This window comes from Schistocerca serialis, chromosome 10 (genome assembly GCF_023864345.2).
Source record: "Schistocerca serialis cubense isolate TAMUIC-IGC-003099 chromosome 10, iqSchSeri2.2, whole genome shotgun sequence".
Lineage (NCBI taxonomy): Eukaryota > Metazoa > Arthropoda > Insecta > Orthoptera > Acrididae > Schistocerca > Schistocerca serialis.
Genome location: NC_064647.1, coordinates 189,391,133 through 189,414,732, shown reverse-complemented (window position 1 = coordinate 189,414,732; position 23,600 = coordinate 189,391,133). Strand labels below are relative to the sequence as shown.

At 40.9% G+C, this 23,600-nt stretch overlaps 1 protein-coding gene across 3 annotated transcripts in view; it reads right to left on the bottom strand.

The window, feature by feature from the left end:
- The window catches only part of LOC126425101 (eukaryotic translation initiation factor 5), a 113,683-nt gene that overhangs the window by 12,561 nt on the left and 77,522 nt on the right, over window positions 1–23,600 (bottom strand). For all 3 annotated transcript variants that reach the window (XM_050088023.1, XM_050088024.1, XM_050088025.1), the window contains exons 5-8: window positions 20,856–21,140; window positions 16,546–16,706; window positions 15,211–15,504; window positions 3,551–3,688 (exon numbers count right to left, since the gene is read on the bottom strand). In XM_050088023.1, the coding sequence (XP_049943980.1) occupies window positions 3,551–3,688; window positions 15,211–15,504; window positions 16,546–16,706; window positions 20,856–21,140 (878 nt within the window). The remainder of the gene's footprint in view (window positions 1–3,550; window positions 3,689–15,210; window positions 15,505–16,545; window positions 16,707–20,855; window positions 21,141–23,600) is intronic.

Sequence of the window (23,600 nt, the reverse complement as noted above, 5' to 3'; positions counted from 1 at the left end):
ATGGACCAAACAATGAGGTCATCAGTTAATCCACAAGTGGTACATCCAAAAGCAGATAGGTTCACTGCAAACATTTTCTGATCTAGTCGGGATATACATAACAGTAAGAGAAAAGCCTGAAAACTTAATGAATATCTTTTGTACTTTCAATAACAAAAGCAAGATGAAGGGAAAAAAGAAGTCTGCCGGGGGTCACCCCTGGGGGAGACAGCATTCAACACGAACTAGTCATGAGCACCCATTACTTGACAAAGTGCGACACCCAGAATACAAAATTGGGCATAGCAGAATGGAAGCAAACAATCTAGAAGTTATAACAACAGTGTGAAAGAGAGATGAAAGAGTAATGTGGTCAAGGAGGTAGGGCCAGGGATTATATTATTATGATTAGTAATTAAGAAGAAAATATATTTTATTGGAAAATTATCATTTAGTATTTGTTAATTAGAATTACTATTTGGAAAAAGTTGTGTCTAGCAATAATCGAACAAGTACCCTCGCAACTTTAAGACTAGAATAACACAGCTACACACGGCCCTTTTTAACAAAAAGCTCTGAAGCTCTTACACTTAACAACGTTCTGATCATCTTGTCTTGACTTGCATGATGGCTTTAGAAGGGAGATGTCTGGGCACCATCATTTAAAACCTTTAACTATGAAGGCAATGCAAGAGGGCCAATTCTTAAGCTGTCTCCCTGTATGAGATGTAGCAGGCAGCCAAATGGCTATCACAACTGAATACTCGAGGCTCTCGAGAATTGGTCATATCAAATTCCTGGTTCTGTGACTAAGGCAATTGGACCAAAATGCAGTCAACATTCCGCCGAAGTGCGGCACATGACACTATTCAAGTGTCCCACAAAAGTCTTCGCCCTACTGCACATGGGGTTTCACTAGAGGCCCTACCATGACGAACGATTTCTGAGGATGTTGGTATTCTGGCTCAGGAAGAAGACTGACTGGAGCAGTGGACTGAAGGACACTTGTAATGGCTTCTGGCCAAGACATTACCAACTTAAATATTATTATTATTATTATTATTATTGGAATAAACTGCAGAAATTTAGGATCACAAAAGTTAATGGAGAGAAGAATAAATGAACAAATGGTACGCAGCAGGATTATCTGAAGTACTGCAAAGAAGTGAAGATTGAATAAAACTAGAAGAGAACCATAAATTTTACTATACTTCCCCATCTTCATGATTGAGAAGACCTGACTAATTTGACTGTAGACAAACTTCAGAGGGAATCTTTCAGTAATGTATCAGCAAATACAGAGCTCACATACTGCTACAAATTGTCAAGAAAAAGGAAACTAAAGGAATATGGCAAGAACAAAATGGAAGTAAAAATGAACTAAGTTATAATTTATCCAAGAATTAGGCAACTATACATATTTAACTGTCTTAAACCAGTTCATAATTTTGTTGGGTGAGGATCACAGTCAAATTTTAAAGATCACTATTGTCATTTTTTGACTGTTTAAATTACTTTATAAACAAACTGCAATTTCAGCATCTGAGATATTTTCAAGCTTAACACTTTTGTACTTTGGATTTCTAAATACACACAGAAAACTGACTACAAAAGTCTCAAAGGCTGAAATTGTAGTAATTGAGTTCATTACAGTAATTTTAGCAGTCAAAGGAGATGACGGTATTTATTAAACAAGAAATCTTTGCTTTTTTTAAAAAACTTTTAAGCAAATTTTCTTATGGCAAATCAATCATCTTTATGTATTTTTTGTCTATAGCATAGATATTCTAATTTCAATTTAACACTCCACTTGTGCTGATCTACATACTAATTAACATTGAAGGTTGAAAATTTTACAAGTTATGAAGTCTTAATCATCCTAAAAAAGCACAAAATGTTTTATGAGGGCCATTCAATAAGTGATGGAACACTTTTTTGCCTGAAAGCAGGTTGGTTTTATTCAAGATTCCAATATGCCATGTTATTCACACTTTCAGCTATTCCACCCTATTTTTCACAATCTTCATTCAATGTGAGAGCTTTACACCACCTTACAGGGAGAGCCCATATGTCCACATCTACTTCGACACCAGAGCCGAATTCTTGCTGCATCAGTAACCTCTGTTTACCACAGTGTGAATCTTCATTGGTCCAAATAGGTGAAAGGCCAGAGAGAGAGAGAGAGAGAGAGAGAGAGAGAGAGAGAGAGAGAGAGAGAGAGAGAGAGAGGGGGGGGGGCATTTGTGATCTGTCGTTCAGCTCGAATGAGAGTAAAAATGTTCCAATATTGCGTGGCCGATCAGCACGCAAGTTTGCATGACCTTGTTGTGATGACAAACCTTGCCCAACAATGCAGCATTCTTTTGTTCACTATTAGGAACCCTCAAATTCTGGAAGTGCCTATGAATATCTGAATCTCTAGTTTTCCAGAAAGGGGGTGGGGGGAGCGCAAAGTGGAACAGTCATCCTTTCTGCTCGCAACACACCTTTGTTACGACACCTTTTTTGAAGGTTAAGTAAAGTGCTCCATCCACTGGAACTTCATCAAACTACGAGCTGAGGCACGAATAATCCTCTTATGTCGCACAACAAATTTTGCATTTTTTTCAACTGAAACTGACTGAGAAAAAAAGGTGTTGCATTAGCTACTGAACAACACTCTTACTATAAGCATTTTTTCCAGAATAATTGGCCTGTTACATTTAATATTCCACCTACCAATTTTTACTATAAATAAAAGCAGCACACACAAGATGTAAATTACATGAATTTTTAAAGGTGTAACATTATTTTAAGTTCCATATAATACCAATTAAAATATTTATAGATCAGTTTGTTCAACCCATGGTAAAGCCGGAATGGAATAATGACAATATTATGAGACGTGTAGTTGCTACTCACCATATATCAGAGATGCTGAGTCACAGATCGGCAAAACAAAAAGACTGTCGAACTTTTCGGTGAAACAGGCCTTCATCAGAATCCCCCCCACACACACACACACACACAAAACACAAATGACCACCAGTGTGTGTGTGTGTGTGTGTGTGTGTGTGTGTGTGTGTGTGTGTGTGTGAGATATATTCTGACAAAGGCCAGTTTGGCTGAAAGATTTGTTTAAGTCTTTTTGTTGTGCCTTTCTGCGACTCAGCATCTGCAGTATATTGTTGTTTAGTGACTATCCTTTTCATAATATAGTTTGTTCAACCTGATGTTTTTGCTATTGCCCCAATGCTTTCTGTAACTTTCGTGCATCTTTTGTGTAAAAGAAGAGGAAAAGAAGGTTTACACACTAAATTCTCCATATGTTAACTGATTTTGTTGAAATGAATTTCCTCAGAATGCAATACGTAATCTGATGTTAAAGCTACTCTGGAATGCAACACTCAACCAGTGAAAATTGAAGTAAAAATACTAAATTTTTCTGTAAAAGAAATTGCAACCACTATCAATCACTTACATTAACATCTATTTTAGCAACCCTAGATCCCATACCAAAAGTTTTAACACAAGCCGTTTTCAAGAGTTGCAGATATAATCTGTAATTATTAATAATCACACTGGAACATACCTTTAATATGCCAGACACTTTCGGTAAGAGGGCATCTTTGTGTAATCCTATGACTTGTTCAATGCCGCCAAGGAGGTACTTCTGGGCCTTGTGATCATCATGGGTAAAACGAAGAAACAGCACGCGGTGTTTTTTAATCTGAAAGTAGTAAACAACTTTCAAATAATTACTACACGTCATCTTACATATTCATTCAAATTTTCTGTAATTTTACACTTTGCACATCTTTCAACTACATGAAAACTGTGCACTCCTACTGCCCTAAATACTTAAATACAAATAATTCTAATGGAATGTGAAAACAAGTCTGTCAAAGTGATGAATTACTTCATTCTATACACAAACAATACCAGTCAGTTGCTAAAACATCTGCCATTAAAGTACTCTAGTAGTGTCAAATACACAAACTTTACATTTCAACCTTATTCCAAATGGAGTATCATTCTGTCCACTCTACTCTGTATATATTTATGCAAAGAACCAGATTAGGAGGAGGAGGAGGAGGAGGAGGAGGAGCCTACCTTTGATTTAAAAGGAATGTGTTTATGACACTCAGTAAAAAACAAGAAAATTCAAAATTTACAGTTTGCTGACTTGGAAAAAACTTCACACACGTACATTTTCTTTATTTATAAGAATAGTTCACACAAAATGATGCATTCCTGGTAGTTGACCAAAGTGGTGTCACACAGCTTTTAAGCACCCACACATTGTCAAAGTTCTGTCACCCTCATTCAAGAACTGATGTTATAGACATTTCACTGGAAGAGAGAATTTCGGACAAATGCATCTCTTAAGATTTTTCTCTAAACAACAAGAAAAAGTTAGGTAAGAAGTAGGTAATGAGTTTGCCCCTCAAGTCGACCTTTCTCCCATCAACCTTACATATTTACATTTGATGCAATCATACAGGGGAAACATGTGTAAAGTCATTGTGTCATGCCTGGAACCACAGAAAGATATATCTGTCATCAACATGTAGGTTTGAACGTTTCAGTTCTTCAGTAGGCACAGTTGTGTTGGAGATGGTAGGCCGTTGCCTTTCTTCGACCTACATTTCCGAGAAATGTGGCCATTAGGTAGAATTATCATCTAGGGCTCTGCTGAGCAGTCCCACTGTAGCAGCTACGCATGATCAGAAAACTTACTGCAGTTGGTCCTACTTTCTGAATGTTTTCCAGCTTTGAGTTGACGGTATGCAATTCACTGAATCAATGAGAATACATGTGAGCTGGTGCAGATCTGAATATTAACAGAGAGCTATTGGCATCAGGGAAGGATGGACAGTTTGAAAGAGGCGGGAAGGGACCAAACTGCTAGGTCATCCATCGGTCCCATGTTCCGAAGAAAATGCCATAAGGGTGAGAATAAACCAACGAGACTGACAACACAAAATGGAATGAAAGGAAAAAGCACAACAATAATGGAAGGGCAACAAACACTTAGACAAAATGGAACAAGAAACGCAAGAAACAGGTAGAAGAGGGTAAAACAAGAAAGGTTCCCACGGCTGGCTGACCACGAGGATAAAAAGGAGAAGCCAGCCACTCAGCAACACATTAAAGCATCCACCCTAAAAGCATTAGGGTGGAGGACACACACGGATAAAAGACACGTGCTAAAATTTAGATCAAATGATAAAACCGACCCTCACAAATAAAACAAAACTATATCAGCAGACAAAGTGATTTCATATAAAATTAGCGGCAACGAGTACGGTAGCCCAAGATTTGATCGCAGGGCAATCTAAGTGGGACAGTGCACCAGAATGTGGGCCACTGTCAACCAGGCACCACACCGACACTGAGGTGGGTCTTCACAGTGCAGGACATAGCCGAGGATCGCCCAAGTGTGGCCAATGCGGAACTGGCAGAGAACCACAGAGTCCCTGCAAGAGGCCCGTATGGAGGACTTCCACACATTCATTGTCTCCTTAATGGCACGCAGTTTAGTTTGCATACTGATGTTATGCCATTCCATCTCCCACACCCAAAAACCTTGCGGCTTAATACTGAACGCAGGTCAGTTTCAGATGTGCCAATCTCCAGATGTGGTTTTCATGTAGCCTGTCGGCAAGTTCATTGCCCAGGATTCCAACGTGAACTGGGGTCCAGACAAACGCCACTGAAGAACTGGACCATTCCAGGGCATAGATGGACTCTAGTATGGTCACTACCAAAGGATTATGAGGGTAGCACTAGTCGATAGCTTGTAGGCTGCTCAAGGAGTAAGTACACAGAAGAAATAATTCCCAGGGCATGAACAGATGTGCTCAAGAGCACGAGATATAGCCACCATCTCTGCAGTGAAAACACTGCAGTCATCGGGAAAGGTATGCTGTTCAATATGTCCTCCATGGGCATATGCGAAGCCGACGTGACCATCAGTCATCAAGCCGTCTGTGTAAACCACTTAATGGTTTCAGGACATTTTAAGAATCGAGAGGAAGTGGCAGTGAAGATCTATGGGGGTTAACCGAGTCCTTAGGGCCATGTGAAAGGTCCAGAAGAAGCCTTGGCCTAGGTGTACACGATGGAGGTGTACATGAATGGACCTCAAGTATAGGTGGTGAAGGCAAGGACTCCAGTTCGGATCGTAGGGATCGGACATGAACTGCAATTGTAAGCCCTGACCTGTGCCACCAATGCAGGAGATGAATTGCCGTGGGTGGGGAAAGGAGAACTACAATGTGTGCAATGTAACTGGTGAGAAATTGTGCACGCTTAACTTTCAATGGTGGGACTCTAGCCTCCACCAGGACACTGGTCACCAGACACTTCCTAAAAGCTCCCGTCGCTAGTCAAACACCACAGTGGTGCACTGGGTTGAGTAAATGCAACGCTGAAGGCGCCACCAAACCATAAACCACACCCTGAAGTTAAGGCAGGATTGAACAAGGGCTCTGTAGAGCTGCAGCAGTGTGGAGCGATCTGCACCCAAGTGTGTTGCTCAGGCAGCGGAGGGCATTCAGGTGCTGCCAGCACTTCCACTTCAGCTCACGAAGGTGAGGAAGCCAAGTCAATTGGGTGTCGAAAACCAGTCCTAAGAATTGATATGTCGCCACTACAGTGAATGGCTCATCATTAAGGTAAAGTTCTAGTTCCAGATGAGTGGTACGACACCGACAGAAGTGCACGACACACGACTTTGTGGCTAAAAACTGGAAACTGGGCTGAAGCCCATGACTGCGCCTTATGGATGGCTCCCTGTAGGCACCACTCAGCAACACCCGTACTGATGGAGCAGTACCAAATACAGAAGTCATCCGCATACAGAGAAGGTGAGATGGGCGACCCTACAGCTACTGCTAGACCGTTAATGGCCACTAAATATAGAGCAACACTCAATGTAAAGCCCTGCGGGACCCCTGGAAACTTGGAAACGGAAAGTACAATGCGACAGGAAATTTTTGATTAAAATCTTAAGTGAGCCTCTGAGACCGCACTTGTATAATGTGGCAAGGATATGACGATAGCAGGTCATGTCATACGCTTTTTGTAAATAAAAAATAATGGCAACCAGGTGTCAGCATCTGGGAAAGGCTGTTCAGATGGCAGACTTAAGGGAAACAAGATTTTCAGTGGTATAGCGACCCTGGGGGAAACCGCTGTGGCAAGGAGGCAATAGGCCACGTGACTCCAGGACCCAACCGAACTGCTGACACCATACGTTCAAGCAGCTTACGAAGAACAACGGTGAGGCTGATGGGCCGATAACTATTCACATCAAGCGGGTTTTTACCGGGTTTGAGCACTGGAATAATGGTGCTCTCTCGCCATTGTGATGGAAAGACGCTATCGTACCAGATTCGACTGAAGATGACTAGGAGATGTCCCTTGTAGTCAGATGAGAGACATTTAACCATCGCGACTGTGGATCCAATCCAGCCCAGGAGCTGTCTTGGGGCAATGTGCAAGGGTACCGAGGAGTTCACTCTGTAAATGGGGTGTCATAGGGTTCACTGTGGTGTGTAGTGAACAAGAGGACATTACTTTACTTTTACTTTACTTTCCATTCCATTCCATTCCATTCCATCCCATCCGTCATTTGCGGGTGCGAAAGACTAGGGGATAGTTCGCTGAGCACTATGCTCGAATAGCTCGAGCCTCTGTCAGAGGAGTGCTCAGCAATCCCGTTTGATAACACATCACTGATGTTAACACCAGAGACACCTGTTGGTGTCAGGTACCCAAAAACACATCCTATCTTCATCCAGACTTGGGAAGATGACATATACCACCCAATGGACGAGACATATCTCGACCAACACTCCTGTGTCTTTATATATGTGTGTGTGTGTGTGTGTGTGTGTGTGTGGGGGGGGGGGGGGGGGGCGGCGGGGGGGGGGGGGGCGGGGAGCAGTCTTTAAGAGGCAGAGGTCATATTCAGACAGTAAAGAAACTTACTGTCGGATTAAAACTGTGTGCCGGACTGAGACTAACTCGGGACCATTGCCTATCCGCAGGCAAGTGCTCTACCATCTGAGCTACCCAAGAACGACCCACATCCCGCCCTCACAGCTTTACATCTGCTAGTACCTCATCTCCTACCTTACAAACTTCAGGCAATGGTCCAGAGTTCGAGTCTCAATCAGGCGCACAGTTTCAATCTGCCAGGAAGTTTCATGTCAGTGCACACTTTGCTGCAGAGTGAAAATCTCAGTTTGAGACAGTAAAGTTTCGACATCTGCCTTGGCCAGTAAGCATGGTGCCACCTCACAAGGGGGTTATGAGTATTAAAATCCTCCAAAAGTAGGAAGGAGATAGGAAGTTGATCAATCAGTGCAACCAATGCGTTCAGGGGTACTGCAGTATCTGGAGGAAGATATATGTTGCAGACAGTTATTTCCTGCGTCATCCTCATCCTGACAGCCCCAGCTTTAGAAGGGATGTGAAGGGGCACAGGTTCACTGCATACTGAGTTCTGGACAGACCCAAACTCCACTTGACACTATTATATCCGGTATGGTTCTTTTAATACCCCCTATGGCCGCGGAAGGCAGGGAACCGCATTGTCAGGAACCAGGTTTTCTGGATAGTGATGCAGAAAGCAGGTGTAAAGCTAAACAGTTTCTGTAGCTCAGCCAGGTGGTGGAAAAATCCGCCACAATTCCACTGTAGGATGACATGCTTGAGAGACTGGGAAGGCACAAAACACTCAATGAGGCTGTCTACACGAGAATCTCCACTTCATCCTCAGACACAGAGCTTGTAGTAGCGGTGGTATGGGTGCCACCGCAATATCTGTGTTTTGGTGGGGGGTGGTCATCTTTTTGGTTTTCTCTCGCTTCACCTTTGGCTGCTCTGGCTGGGAGGGCTTCACTGAGTGTCTCAGACTGAGAAAGACTGAAGCCCTACGACCAGCTACCTGTGGTTGATTCAGCCACTGGCGGGTGTCCACTTTGCTACTGGTAGTTACGTGGGAAGGGAGTGACCCAATGGACCCCTTCCTAGCTAGAGGATCCGAAGATGGTGTACGCTTCTTTGGTTGAGAAGTGGAGACTGACATCCCCCATGGTTTGTGGGGTGTTGCTCCTTAAGTAGGTGGTGCAGTAGCAACAGGAAGGGGAAGTGCCCCCACCATCAGGGGAGCAGGTGGAGTATGACAGCTGTAAGCGTAAGTGGATGTCATATGAACAGGATGTAGCCCTTCATATTTTTGCTTAGCCTCAGTATATGTCAGTCGGTCCAGGGTCTTGTATTCCATGATTTTCTACTCTTTCTGTAAGATCCTGCAGTCTGGCGAGCAAGACGAATGATACTCTCCACGGTTGACACAGATAGGGACCTTCTCAGTAATGTGTCACCCTCCAAAGCCAAGATGAAGGCACCAGTGGCAACCTAATAGCCCTCTGGACGCACCGGATAAATGAAATGAACACCTCGCTACTCTAGACAGGTGTGCAGCTCAGACTGCAAAAGAAGGTCCCTGCGGAATGTAATACCCTGGACCATATTTAAGTGCTTATGGGGCATGATAACATACATCCCCAACTTGTCACAAGTTAGTAATACCTGGACTGGGCAGAGGATGCTGTTTTTGTCAAGACTGACCTTGACTGCATTTTGGACAAGCCCACCACCTCCCCCAACTTGTCCTCTAAATGCTCTACAAAAAACTGAGGCTTCATCAAAACTGATGAGTCCCCATCAGCTCTTGTACATGAGGCACCGGGGCAAAGAAGCTTGGTTGCCATGCTTAGCCTGGCCTTCCTCTGATGGTGTGGCCAGGGAGATGAACAATTTGGGATCATATTTCTTAGCATTGAAGTTAAGACTGACCGTTTAGATACTGCTGGTGGTTGACCACTAGCAAGAGATGATGTACTACACTTCAAGGGATGTCATCCGCCCTAATGCCACCCACTCTGACCAGGGTACCTCCCCACGGGTGCCACCCACGATCAGCAAGGGCCACCTGGCAGGATGGACACTGCCAGGAGTCCCAATGCCCCAGGGAGATGGGCATCTATTCCTTGGCATACGTGGGGAGTTAACGGTGCAGGCATCAACAGAGCGATCCCTATTTAGTCAGGGGGCTACAACCAACAGCAGCCCCACCACAACAGCCTGGCTATGAGGTGCAAAGAAGTCCATGGTCATCACTGGCACAGAAAACAACACTGCATAGTGGATGGAGGAAAACACACCCAGGGAGGTGTCCCCACCCAAGAGATGGAGTACGAGTGGGACTGCAATGCCACGACGAGAAAGTGGGCAAAAGTCTCAATGCACGATGGACACAATGCACCATGGAAGGCGCCCTTCCCCAATTGGCTCACTCTTCGGGAAAATTTTGAAGAATGGAGGTCAAAACCTACAGTGGACCATCAAATAAAGGCCAAAAGGTGTGAGGCAGGCAGGAATATCTTATCTTGGACCTATTGTAACCCCCTGACCCGCAGGGTGGGATGGGCAGATCGACAGAAATTGCAAGACTCCAATATCTCCATGTGATTAGATTTTTTTATCATCATCATCATCATCATCATCATCATCATCATCATCATCTGATTACAATTTATTAATATGATGGGCTCAAGCAGAATCAGAATTTTCTTTGACTCTTGTCCATTTGTTCTGGGAACATTTTTCATTTGTCACACTACTACACTGATGAAACTTTATTTTACAGCAAAGCCTTCAATATTTCTAGAGCTATCTCTAACCCCAACAAGTATAACTTTTTTTAATGGTGATTTTTCAGAGACAAAAATGACAAGCATGGATTTTTCTTTTGGTGAATAATGTTTAACCGTATTATGATGGCCGTCATTGAAAACTTACTTCTGGATTGATAGCAATAGGTTTTTTCATGTCAATTTCAAATTTCAGCAGTATGAACGTAACTTCAAACATTTCATTTGTCATGAATATTAAAATCCAAAGCATTTAAAGATGCAGCAATCATCCTATTCATGTAAAGGAGTTATACATTTGAGCTGCCATGAGAATGAACTCGCTGGACCTTTTCAACACTTTTCACAATGCAAATTATATGGCCTTTTAATATGCAAAATGCCAATTGTGAGGACTTTTAGGTTTTATAGTTGCTAAGGACTGACTTCTTGTTTTAACAGCCTTCAACTGTAGAATTAGGTGATGCAAACAAAGGCCAGAGGTGTGAAAGTAGTAAATTTAATAACACGGACATTTAAAAGCAGCTGAAAAATGCTGGAATTTTACCCCATTATTGCAGTTGGCTCTATATTCTGAGAATTTTACCCCATACAGTTTATCTACCCCATATGAAGTAACAATCCCTGGCAGTTTATGCGAGGAACAATGGATGTGGGATTTTGTCAATTACGAGATACATTACAAAAATCTTAACGATGTTACGCCTATAGAGAAGAATACCCACTTAAATTTTATTGATTGAACGATTTGATGCCACCTGGCATTGACAAATATCTGTAGATTGTTAACTAATTGCACTATGCTGCATTTTAAAACTTCAGGAAAGATGTTTTATGACTTGGAACATTCATAGTCACAAATCAGAGATAGCAAAGGTTAATACAATTTTAGTAGACTGCAGGAGCACCCAAAGAAAGGTCATGGAATTAGTATCGCTAACTGAAGGTTATAATGCACAGATAGTACTAGGAACAAAGTTGGCTGAAACCAGATAATTACAATGAAATCCTTAATTCAGACTGGAATATTTATTGCAAGGATAGGTTAGTCGCCAATGGTGGCTGTGTGTTTATTGCGGCAAAGAATTTGATTAAGTCTAATGAGGTTATTGCGAATTCTGACTGAATTAATCTGGGAGAGGTTAAGTGTCAAAGGTCATTCAAAAATAATAATCAGATGCTTTTATAGACCACCTGGGTCAGGAGCTCCAGTGGTAAAGTCCTTCACAGAACTTACAGAATATTGTTAATAACTTTCTTGATCAGGCTGTTTTAATAGGGGCAACTTCAACTTGCCAGGTACAGGTTTGTAATATCATGCTATCTAAACTGGTGCCAAAGATAGGGACTCATGAGACAGTGTTCTGGATGTGTTGTCCAAAAATTATTTTGGGCAGATAATAAGAAAACCAACTCTTGAGGGTTACATCTTAAGACGTGGCAACAGACCTGAATGTATGTAGTCAGTTAACATTGATAAAGTACCAGTGATTAGAAGACTGTGGTAGCATCTATGACAAGGGGTCTGACAATGTTAAGGGTAGGAAGATATTTTAGCTTAGCAAGAGTGACAAGATACAAATTTCAGATTATCTTACAGTCAGCATCAAATATTTGGTGATGAGGATGAAGATGTGGAAAACTAATGGAAAAAATTCAGTGTGTGCAATAAGCCCTAGACAAGTATGTTCTGAGTAATGTGTTAAGGGATGGGAAAGACTTGCCACTGTTTACTAGCAATGGTAGGAAACAACGAAAACTTTATGCTGACAAAGTTCTGTTTGTGTACATAGCTGTTTTCCAACACTGCTATTAAACAGTGGTGAGTCTTTCCCATCCCGTAACACCTTATTCTGAACGTACACAAGACTAGTAAAACCTAGCTGACAAACGAAAGCGGAATGAAGCAAAAGGAGTATTGAGAGAAGCATAGAAACATTCAATGACTTTAGAAGTAAAACTCTGTCAACTGATCTGAGTGAAAACCGTAAGAGGTTCTGGTTGTATGTAAAATTGGTAAGTGGGACCAATTCACCTATTCACTCCCTCAATGACCATACTACACTGAAACAGAAGATAACAGAGATAAGGCCAAAATGCTTCATTCGGTCTTCACCATGTAAGACCCCTTCTAGCAGTAATTAATCATAGATCAGCTTGAGCAACAATGGGTACCTAGTTACTGTAAGGAAGTGCAGGTCCTATCCAATTTAAGAAGAGCCATAGAACAAATGCACACACTTTTAGACATATGTCGTTGACATCGATCTGGTGCATTGTGGAACATGTTTTATGCTCAAAACTTATGACCTTGGGGAAGGAAAATCATCTCTACAAAAGTCAACACGGATTCTGCAAAACTCTGCTCCTCCGTAAGATCCACAGCACTGTCAACAACAGCATTCTTGTTGATGCTGTGTTACTAGACTTTAGGAAGGCATTCGAAACAGTCTTGCACTGCCATTTAGTGGAAAAAATATGTGCTTATCAAGTACTACAGCAGATTTGCAACTAGATTCACGACTTCCTTGCACGCAAAATTAAACAGGTCGCTCTTAATGGAATAAGATCTACAGATGTATCTCTTAATGGAGCTACAGATGTAAAGATTATACCCCCATTAAGTGTGACAGGAGCATTACTGTAGAAAGCGTCGGATGCTCTTTAAGGCTGTTTGCTGATGATGTGGTTGTCTGTAATAAAGTGGCAATGCCAGAAGACCCTAACGATTTGCAGAATGACCTCCACAGAACTGGTGAATGAGGCAAGCTCTGGCAGTTGATGCTGAACATAAATAAATGTAACACGTTGCACATACATAAGGAAATGAATCCATTACTGTGTAGCTACACTATCGATGACAAACTGCTGGAAATGGTATCTGTTGTAAAATAATATTCTGGAGTAACTATCCAGAGCGACCTTAAGTGAAATGACCACATAAAACAAGTAGTGGGAAAAGCAGATGCCAGACACACCTTAATAGGAAGACACTTAAAAAAATGTAGCTCATCCAAAAAGAAAGTGGCTTACAAGCTGCTTGTTCATCCAGTTCTTGAATATTGTTTATCTACCTGGGATCCCTACCTGATAGGACTGATAAACGAGAGAGAAGATCCAACAGAGAGTGGATCGTTTCGTCATGGGATTGTCACGGGCGATGTTGAACAAAGTCTTTTAGCAGATGTTACAAGAAAGGCATTGTGCATCATCGAGATATTTACTACTGAAATTTCAGAAAATCACATTCCGGGGAAAGTCCAACAACAAAATCGGCAGAATTGGTTGAAACAATATGAACCAGAAATATGACAACTACAAGGTGCTGTCCCAGCACAGCAGAAATGAAAGAGACATAAATGAGATTCTGTGCAAAATACCTCCTTTGAACAGGCATATACATTGAGTTATATGATAAACTTACAAGAGCGAGCTGGCCATATAAAGAACATATAACAAGAATTCCTTACGTTCTGGGAAAAGCTGAGCTTCCTTTTTCTTTCTACACAGCAAATTTATGCGAAGGTTGACAACTCTCAAGTGTTCCAAAATTGTAGAAGTTGGGGAATAAAGTGCTTAAAAACCTTAACATATTTTCAGTATTATAAAACGGGATGGAAACTGGCTTTGCAGAGAAGACAAAGAACTTTGAAGAAATCAAACAGGAGGCCAAGTGGGAGAAAGTGGTAAACATAACCATGATCCATCCATCAAAATGTCTAAGACACTCATCAGATCAGTCAACAAGCCAAGTCCAAGAGTTCAGTAACAGCAGCACTGAAGTAGACAATGCTAGTGGCAGCAGCATTGATCATTATATTGCTGAAAACTGTCCTACGAATTTAAAGTATCAACCTATAAAATCTGCAGCCAAGTTTGTGTCAAAAGTATCTTATCAAGAAGAAAACAATCTAAATTTCTTAGAAACTTTGCTATTAGATGTAACTACACCATAACAATCTGGGATTTGGTGTAAAGTGAACACAGAAGTAGTCTCTCAGAACTGACAATACAGAATATCAGCTAGTCTGAGGAACTCTGCAAGAACTCTGCCTCTCTGAATTTTGATCTCTCCAACTGGATGATCTGAGGTGATGTATACCTGGTTGCAGGCCCTTATTAATAAATACAATGGCTGGAGGCGTGTCATGGTTATTTCAGACACCAAAGCAGTCTATAGGGGGCACAAAAGTGGTTTAGTTCCTACACTTTTTTTTAGATAGCTCAGACAAAGAGCCTCAGTTTATAGGGTGAATATCACATTCTCAACCTGGTTCTATGGCACTTGACCATTTCACAGTCACTGACAAAATCAGTCACCCAGCATTGACCACCAGTCCACTGAAGATAGTTTTGACACAATGCGAAAACTTACAAAGATGCTATTCTGTCTCTGAAAACACACACACACACACACACACACACACACACACACACACACACACACACACACACACACACACACTCTAGAGAGAGGTAATGTCCAATTCCTTTTGCCAACATCCTCCATGAAGGAACTTACCTGCTGTGGCATGTTCTGGTTGAACAGAAGCTCCGCCAAGACCAGTGGTGCCTTGGACCGAATCTCCAACCTGTCAGCCTCTACGACAATTTCCTTGTCCGCTCCATCCAGTGTCCCGGCATCACGCTTGCGTTTCACCATCTCGTACAGCAAGTCCATCCGCTGCTTCTCCGTCTTCTCCAGGTCATCACTCACGGTGAGTCCTTTGGCACCGTCTGTAAGGTCTTGCATGCGTGCCCTCACTGCCTCTTCTGAAACGTCCACTGCCCAGTGCTCGTTGTCTTCTTCCTCTTCCTGGAACACAATCAAAGATTTTGGCACCTCCAACTGGTATTACTCTGTACTGCCACTCACACTACGTATGTGCTTAACTCTTTAGACTAGTTTTACTCAAGCCACACACATGTGGAATGAGCAATGCTCACACTATCAGACTTAGCACAAGTTAAATCACATGTCAAGCAAGCGATAATCACATGGCTATAATTAGTGTCACTTGCAGTTGCCAATTTTATAAATCAAGCAATGAATTTAAGATTATTGCTTTGTTGTCCACGAAGTTACCACCAGCTTCTAGTCACTTTAAATTTGCAACAATGCAGAGTTCCATTTACAAGAAAAAAATTGAAGGTAGCTGAAAATATAACACCAGCAGCACCTAATGTATTCTCATCTGGCAAATTTGCCCAATGAAATGTATGCATGTTAAAATTACCACAAGGAAAGAAAACTTCCAGCATGCAAGCTCCCTCACAAGGTCAAGTGTTTTAACTGTTCCTAAGCACATACTGCTAACACAATCTACTGTTAATGTAAGTCAAGAGTTCCCTGATATTTATGAAGCTGAAAGCTCCAACAGACTAATGTTACATTAGGATATCCAAGCTAGGGGACAAGGTGGCCTCGCGGAAGCCTAATATAATGTAGTTGAGCACAATCTGAGGAATAATCTTTCCAACATTTTATGTAATTCATATGTCATCCACTGATAACACTAAATGGACACAGCTTTCTTTCAGGAATGTATCTCCAGTTATCCAAATTAGAATAAGGTCAATCAGCCAACTGCAAGCAGCTGCATTTCGATCATTGTTACTTTTCTCCATGCAAAGAAAGTCAAGATAGTGATATGACGAAATATTTTATGTATTTTAGTTTCATGAATTTTAAGTTCTCCTTGCAAAAATAACAACACTCAAATTTGCTCACAATATGATTTTACAAATGTAATGTCAACAGAATGTTTGTAACAATGTCATGTTTAAACTGCCCAAGGACATTAATTTAGAGGAAAGCACGAATGCTTTGCCTCATCACCAACAGTGATAAACTCACGTTTTCTTGGGCATGCTTTTCTGGTGCTTCCAGAGGCAGGTCTCCACCATCATCAGACAAACGATTCTCACCATTCGTCTCACCATTTGTGGCACCCTTCTTACCACGTTTTCCTCGTTTGCCTTCTGTAAGTGATGAGCCTTGCGCAGCAGGGTTCAGGTCTGCAAAGTAATGAATAACGTGCAAATATACAACTTTCACAATTTGTCACTAGTTTAACCATATGAAACCGTGCCTCATAGTCTGCCTTATAGAAGGTGTCTTCACAGAGTCAGATATGTATTATAATCATTGAACATTTGCAAGAAATGCCTTAAGATCAAAATAGGAAGATTACCCTATCACTGACAAACAATTACCAATGCACCAATAAAGTATTCTGTTAATGTTGCACCTGATTGGCTTGGCACTAAAATTGTTTATATATAACTTATGTCAAAAGCATACAGTTAATCATCTTTACAAGTTTATGCCAACTCCAAGGAAACCTCAGACAACGTCAGTTTTTGGCATCCAACAATCAGCTGACTATTTCATTTTTGTGCACAATATTTAGACAGGTGTCCTGTCCAGCCTAAACAGGCACCTATCATACTTCCCTGCAGAAAGCAGCACCACCTTACAGTAAAGTTAGTGACCAGGCAGCTATCATGTAAGAGATAAGCACTAGCAACATCTGAAGCAAATGACTTTAATCAGTAGAAGCATGCAAGCTGCTACTGAGGTGAGCAACACACTTATTCATCTGTCACAAAAATTGCAACACCATGTTCAGAACTCTCAGCAAGCATTAAAAGACTGGCAAAAAAATCTGGAATTTTCTTTTAAATTTGATGTTTTTTTTTACACTTTTTATAAAGTGCCTAAATCTACAACATCCCTGCTGATTTTTCAACTTCTGACTGACTGCAGTCTGTTTGCAGAATTTCATCGTATCAGTGTTCTTTCCTGCAAGTAAGTTAGTGAAGGTGGACCACGCAACTGAAGAGGGTCAGTACATTACCTACTGTCAGAGAGGCATATTAAAGGCTATAGTAGACGTAATTCTGCGACAACATTCTGCACAATTTGACCGAAGCATCAAACAGGCTCTTGTCTGAGTGTGGAAATATTCACACAGTTCTATCGAACAGTTGCAATTTTTGTATAAAATGATGTTATAGGAGGCAAAACTCTCAGCACATTCACATAAACCAGAAACTAAGAAGCAACGTATTGGGAATTCCAAGACTAGATGGACTAACAAAACTAGTTCATTTGCAAAGCACCTACGAGAAAATTGTCACTCAGTTTGCTAATTACAATGGATGCATCAGAACCGCTGGTTTAGGTGACTGAATGACAATAAAGGCTGAATGGTAAAGAATCATTTGTTGCCACTATACACCTAAGAAATCAAGAAAAATTACTTATAACATGCCATCATTCTTTACCTTGATATTGGCAGCGAACAAAAGTACATAAATCGTCGTCATTTGATGGAGAAGAGCATCAAATTTATGTCTCACTGCCCACACTGAATTGATTTACTGCCTAACAACTTTGTGTGTTCTACTGTAAAAAAATTCATGTAAAGAAATTTATCATCTCAAGAAGCTGCTGAATCCTTCCAAAACCACATTTTGAGAAGAGGAAAAAATGTTTCCATAAATTTGGAAAGAAAATATTTTCGTAAACAAAATCATTTATATGAAAATTGAAAAGGTGGTTATTGTGTATAAACCCTTAGCACAGACGTGTTAGACTAAGGTTTCTTTCAGAAGTAAGAATAAGGGCTTTCCTTAGACCAAAGGTTTAAATCCTTCCAATTTATTGTAAACAGTTTTGCGTTCTACTGAAGTAGAGGAGTCATTTTAGTGGCAAGTTTTTTCTTTCATCTTTCCTTTTTCACTTTGCCCAAGCAGCAACCTTACAATGGATTGAGCAGCCCACGATGGAACAATACGACTGAAGATAGATTGCTACTCTATATAGAAGAGCCAAGGAGAACAAGCACATTGGGCAGTCTCCTTTTAAAATTGCCTGTACACTGTAAAATACCACCTCTATGTGGGGAGTAGCAACTCATTTTAATTCATATTACACTGGTTTGAGATTACTTATGTAGTGGTAGGATTTCCTCTGGCATACGTCAAATTCAATGTCTGAAACTGGAGTGTTGTTCAGACCCATCAGATTCCATGTGATTAAGTACAGTGTATCAGTTTGCTGCCTCAAACACTAGGTGTGTAAGTGCTAGTTTTACATTGTTGGTCATAGCTACCTACAGTATCGTTGGGCCTCATTCAAAGTTTAAAATGAAGTTTAAAATGAAATATAACACTGGACAGGAACGGCCTTTTGTGATTAGGGGCCAATTCACATCCACCTGTCAAACTGTTACTCACAATAGGATGTAAGTCGCAATCTCTACACAATGCAGCAGTATCAACAATACTACGCAAAGGATGGATTGCTACTCACCATGCAGATGACCTACAGAGTTCTCGATAGGCACAACAAAAAGACACTGGCCATTCCGACTTTCAGCCAAAGCCTTCTTCAGTAAAGAACACATGCACACAACCGCTCAAGCCACCACTTGGTGAAAGCTATAATTTGCAACAATTCTGCACCCGCCCACCCGTGTGTGTGTGTGTGTGTGTGTGTGTGTGTGTGTGTGTGGAGAGAGAGAGAGAGAGAGAGAGAGAGAGAGAGAGAGAGAGAGAGAGACTCGACATGGCATCATCACGGCAGGTAGCAATCTACCCTTTTTCTAATATCATTGATACTGCAACTTTGAGTTTCCTGTGTACTTGTACGAGATACATAATTAACATAATTAAGTTCTGTTGACAAATACATTAGAACAAGTCTCTTCAGGATGTATGTAAGCGAGCAAGAGTGCTCATGCTCGCTGGCTATGTGGGGAGTGTGCGCTCGTGGTAAAATGGAGCATCAGACATCATTACGCAGTGCAGGGCAATGCAGCCAATGTGCTTCCTTCAAAAGAATGAAGACTTAGATCAGCATAGCCTCACATGTGAACATACACACTCTGAGCACAGTGCTTTAAAGTGCATAGTAACTTACTTCTTTAATCAATGAAACTTAGCTTGGTGACCAGGTTAGGAAATGCAAGGCAAAAATTCAATTTACGATTACATTAAAATACCTTCCATGCAAAAGATTGCGGACAATTCTAAGGCAAAGAGCGAGTAGCAGAGATGCATTATATAGAAGCAGAGGAATAAACATCTCTAATTTTTTCCCAGTGTTTTCATAATGAAAATAGTTTTGTTTTGAGAAGGAACTCAACAAATGATTCTGCAGTTTAAGCATATTACCGTATCCCCCCCCCCTCCCCAATTTGCAAAATGTGTAGTTTCACTGATTTTCTGTTGCTGTTGACGCTGTGGAAACTGAGCTCAAGCAACTTTTTCTGCAGCGAAGATAGTGAAATCCATCCACAGCAGCTCACCGACACACTTATAAACCTGTCTTCAAATTAACAATGCTCAAGAAATAATATCAGACAGCATTAGTGAGTAGCAAACAAGTAATATTCACTGACATCCTATGTTTCTACATTTGTTTAAATAAAATGGTAATGAAATGAACATTTGTCATTTTAAATTTCGCCCTAAGATGGCATTTATTAGAAGGCTCCATCGGTCTCAAGAAATATCCCGTTTCATACTCAGCTGCCTTGTTTTCGTCCCTTCATCAAAATATTGAAAGGAATGTTTCATTTCACTGTTACTTCTCATTAATACAACAGTCTTAGATAATAAATTTGCCATAGAAATGAGATTTGTTGTGAAGCTATCTTCTTCAGATCCTCTCCCTCACTATACGCCTATGTGTCGCAGTAAGCCAGCCACTTTGTCACTGTTGTGTTGTAAGAGCCAGATCATGAGAGCAGATTAGTGAACAGGCCTGTATTAGATTGTTAGGTAACTAGAATTGATAAATAACAGTGAACAAGTTTAAGAAGAAAATTTATTGCTATCAAATAACCACAAAATAAAATAGCTTAACCAGCTATGAAGCGAGTCATTTTCAACAGAAATTGCCATGAAAGTGGCACCAAAAAGTGACTTCTGAAAGTAGGTTAGGCACTGAAGCATGTTGTGCAAGTATTTTAAGGACACACAAGAAAATTGGCAGCAATGTGCTCAGACTTTTTCTGCCTTTCTGAACAAGCAAGCCTCAATAATAAACAAGAGGGATATGTAGTGCAAGGTGACACGATGAGGGAGGAAACTACTTAAAAATGAAATATTAATCAACTGCAGGACTACTAGCACTGTGCACAGCTGTTTACTCACTCGGAGGATTCTTCAGAATGAACGTGTTCAGCTTGTGGTTGAACTCCAAGGGCCCATGGAAACCGCAGGCCTTGCACGACTGACTTATCAGGCCCTTCTTCTGGCTTACTGACAGGATTGTTTCAGGGTTCTCACAACTGGGACACAGCACAAACTTGCGGATAAAGCCATCCAACAAGTCTTGCAGTTTTGCTGCATCGTGTGACCCGTTCACAATGAAACGGTCATTTTTGAAATCGAACTGTGTCTGGGCGCCCAACTCACAGCCAAAGTACTTTGTTGGATCTGCAACAAAAGAATGTAGGGTAAAATTAAATCTGCTAGAAGATACCAGCATTGTCATTTTTGTCCATAAATAAAAATGTACAGAAAATAAGTTAACGAAGCAAAACAAGATTAGTCTACTAAAGCAAATGGCAAAATAACATTGACATTTTAAAATAGAACATAAATTAACCAACATACTTTTGTGTTCAGAGCTCTTAGACAATATGTAAATGGCACAGAGAGAGAGTTCAAATTTAATATTCCTAAAAATTCACGTAGTAGCTGAAAGTTTATGTACACACAGTGATTGACAATTTTTGTATAAAATATACTTCAAGTGAAATGGTCTGCTTAGGTCCTTAGGAGAAGAAGGGACCTGCTTCTGAGAGCACTGACCTATTCTGTGAGTCTCTAACCAGAATGGTTACAAAGGCATGTAACTCAAACTAGGTACATAGTAGGGGACTTCCCTCCCATGCCATCCCTTCAAAAGCGCCATATCAATTGCCTATAGGCAAGAAGGGGAATCATTTTTGTGCTGCTCACACAGCTCAATAAAACTGAGGATCCATACATGAGGAGTTTTCTAGTACTGAAAGACATCTAGTCCAATGTCCTCAAAATAACACAACACTCCAAAGCTGGGTACTGAGACCCGTATCTGCAGATAGTGATGCAACTGCCCCCAAATGTTCACCCCTTATATTCCTCTTCCACTCACTGAAGATGCACAAATAGTTCTCCTCTTACTAGGGTTGTTGGTCAACCAGTTACACAGTAAACTTACGCAGAGGGGTGGGGGTGGGAGAGGAAAGAAAGTAAAGGAACTAACGACATCACCTTCCTTGGGATATTTTTGCCAACTAATAGCAACGAATGAAAATGTGTGCTAGAACAGGACTCGAACCCATGATCTCCTGCTTACTAGGCAGTTGTGTAAACCACAGCAGCAACTGGACATAGTGTTTATCACAAATGCACAGACTGTCTCAGCATGCTTCCCAACCAACATACTTCCACCTAGCACCACCTATCCGTATGTCCTCCATGCTGAATTATTTTAGATTCCCTCTTGAAGTCTAACGTAAACGCGCACCCAAACTGACGGTTGTGGATTCGCTGCCCATCGAGGTGAATCAATTGTGCATCATTCCGTGCCAAGTGATTTAGAGGTTTTGCATGACTATCATGGATTTTGATGGAATTTTATGTGAAGAATTACGTTCCCAACCAACACTGATAATGTTTCATGATCATCAATTCAATACCTCTGGAGATTAGTCATTTGTTTGATCCCACAGTGCAGGTATCCAAAGTGCATCCACGAGTTTTTGGCAATTTGTGACATAATATTCTTGAAAGCAAATAAACTAGGTCGTCTTATATAACCTTTGCACACTGAAGTGAAATAATAAATATTTCCTGGGCAATTTGCATTTGGATAAAGAAATCCTGAAAAGAGTTTGCAGAAGTACCATGTTCTAAACCACCTAGAACACTATGCAACAATATAAGGCACCAGAAAACAACTATATGAATTGAAAATCGGGCCCATATTCTACTGGTACTCAAATCTGATGTCTTATTATGTTCTACAATTGTTTAGTACTCTCTGAGAAAGGCAATATCAAAAGTATTTACGACTATGAAGAGAGGAAGTCACTGCTCGTCTACATATTTCAGTTTTATCTGCTGTAGCTACAGAATGAAACTAGTTATAAACTTCACAATGTAACAGTATTACCAAGGCAGTGGATATGGTAGTCAAACTGTTGCATGAAAGCTACAGCACTTATCCTACATATAGCCTGCAGGTTTTATACCACTGCCAAGTTGTGTAAATTTTGATGAAGTTCACAGCAGTCTTCCCGACTGTTTTTGGAATTGATTCATGCTATTGAGAATTACTAGTATGCCCATTGTGCAATTCTGTTTATGTGCTAGTTTTATTCTGGTTTAAAATATAGTCTACGTCCTGTTATTAAAGTTTGCAGTTAATGTGCAACATTACTACACAGAGGAAAAATTGCATAAATGTGTCGGTATGGTTCATGATGGCTTAGCTTAACCAGTGCTCCTTCCTTTTTAAATGAGAAAACTAGCATCGCCATCACCAGAGGGGCCATGCCCATGAAACGTGCAACAGCAGGCGCAGGTGACTTCTTAACACAGGTTCCCAAACCTGATGCGAATTTCTTCACATGGAATCCCAAGCTGATGATACATTTCTGTTAAGTGTCAGAAGACAAAGCTAGACTGTCTCTTTCAGGATCCTACACTTATGTTTAATTCGAGCTACTTTAATTTTTTTTTACAGGTTTCATTAATTTGCTGTAAATGTCTTAAGGATAACTATACTGCCGGCCAGATGATTTCACTGATCCACTAAAGAGAGACCCATTCTTTTTAATGGATTTCTTGCTTATTCCACGAGTACCAGCAGAATGTGGCTCCATTATCAATTCACCTCCACCTTGA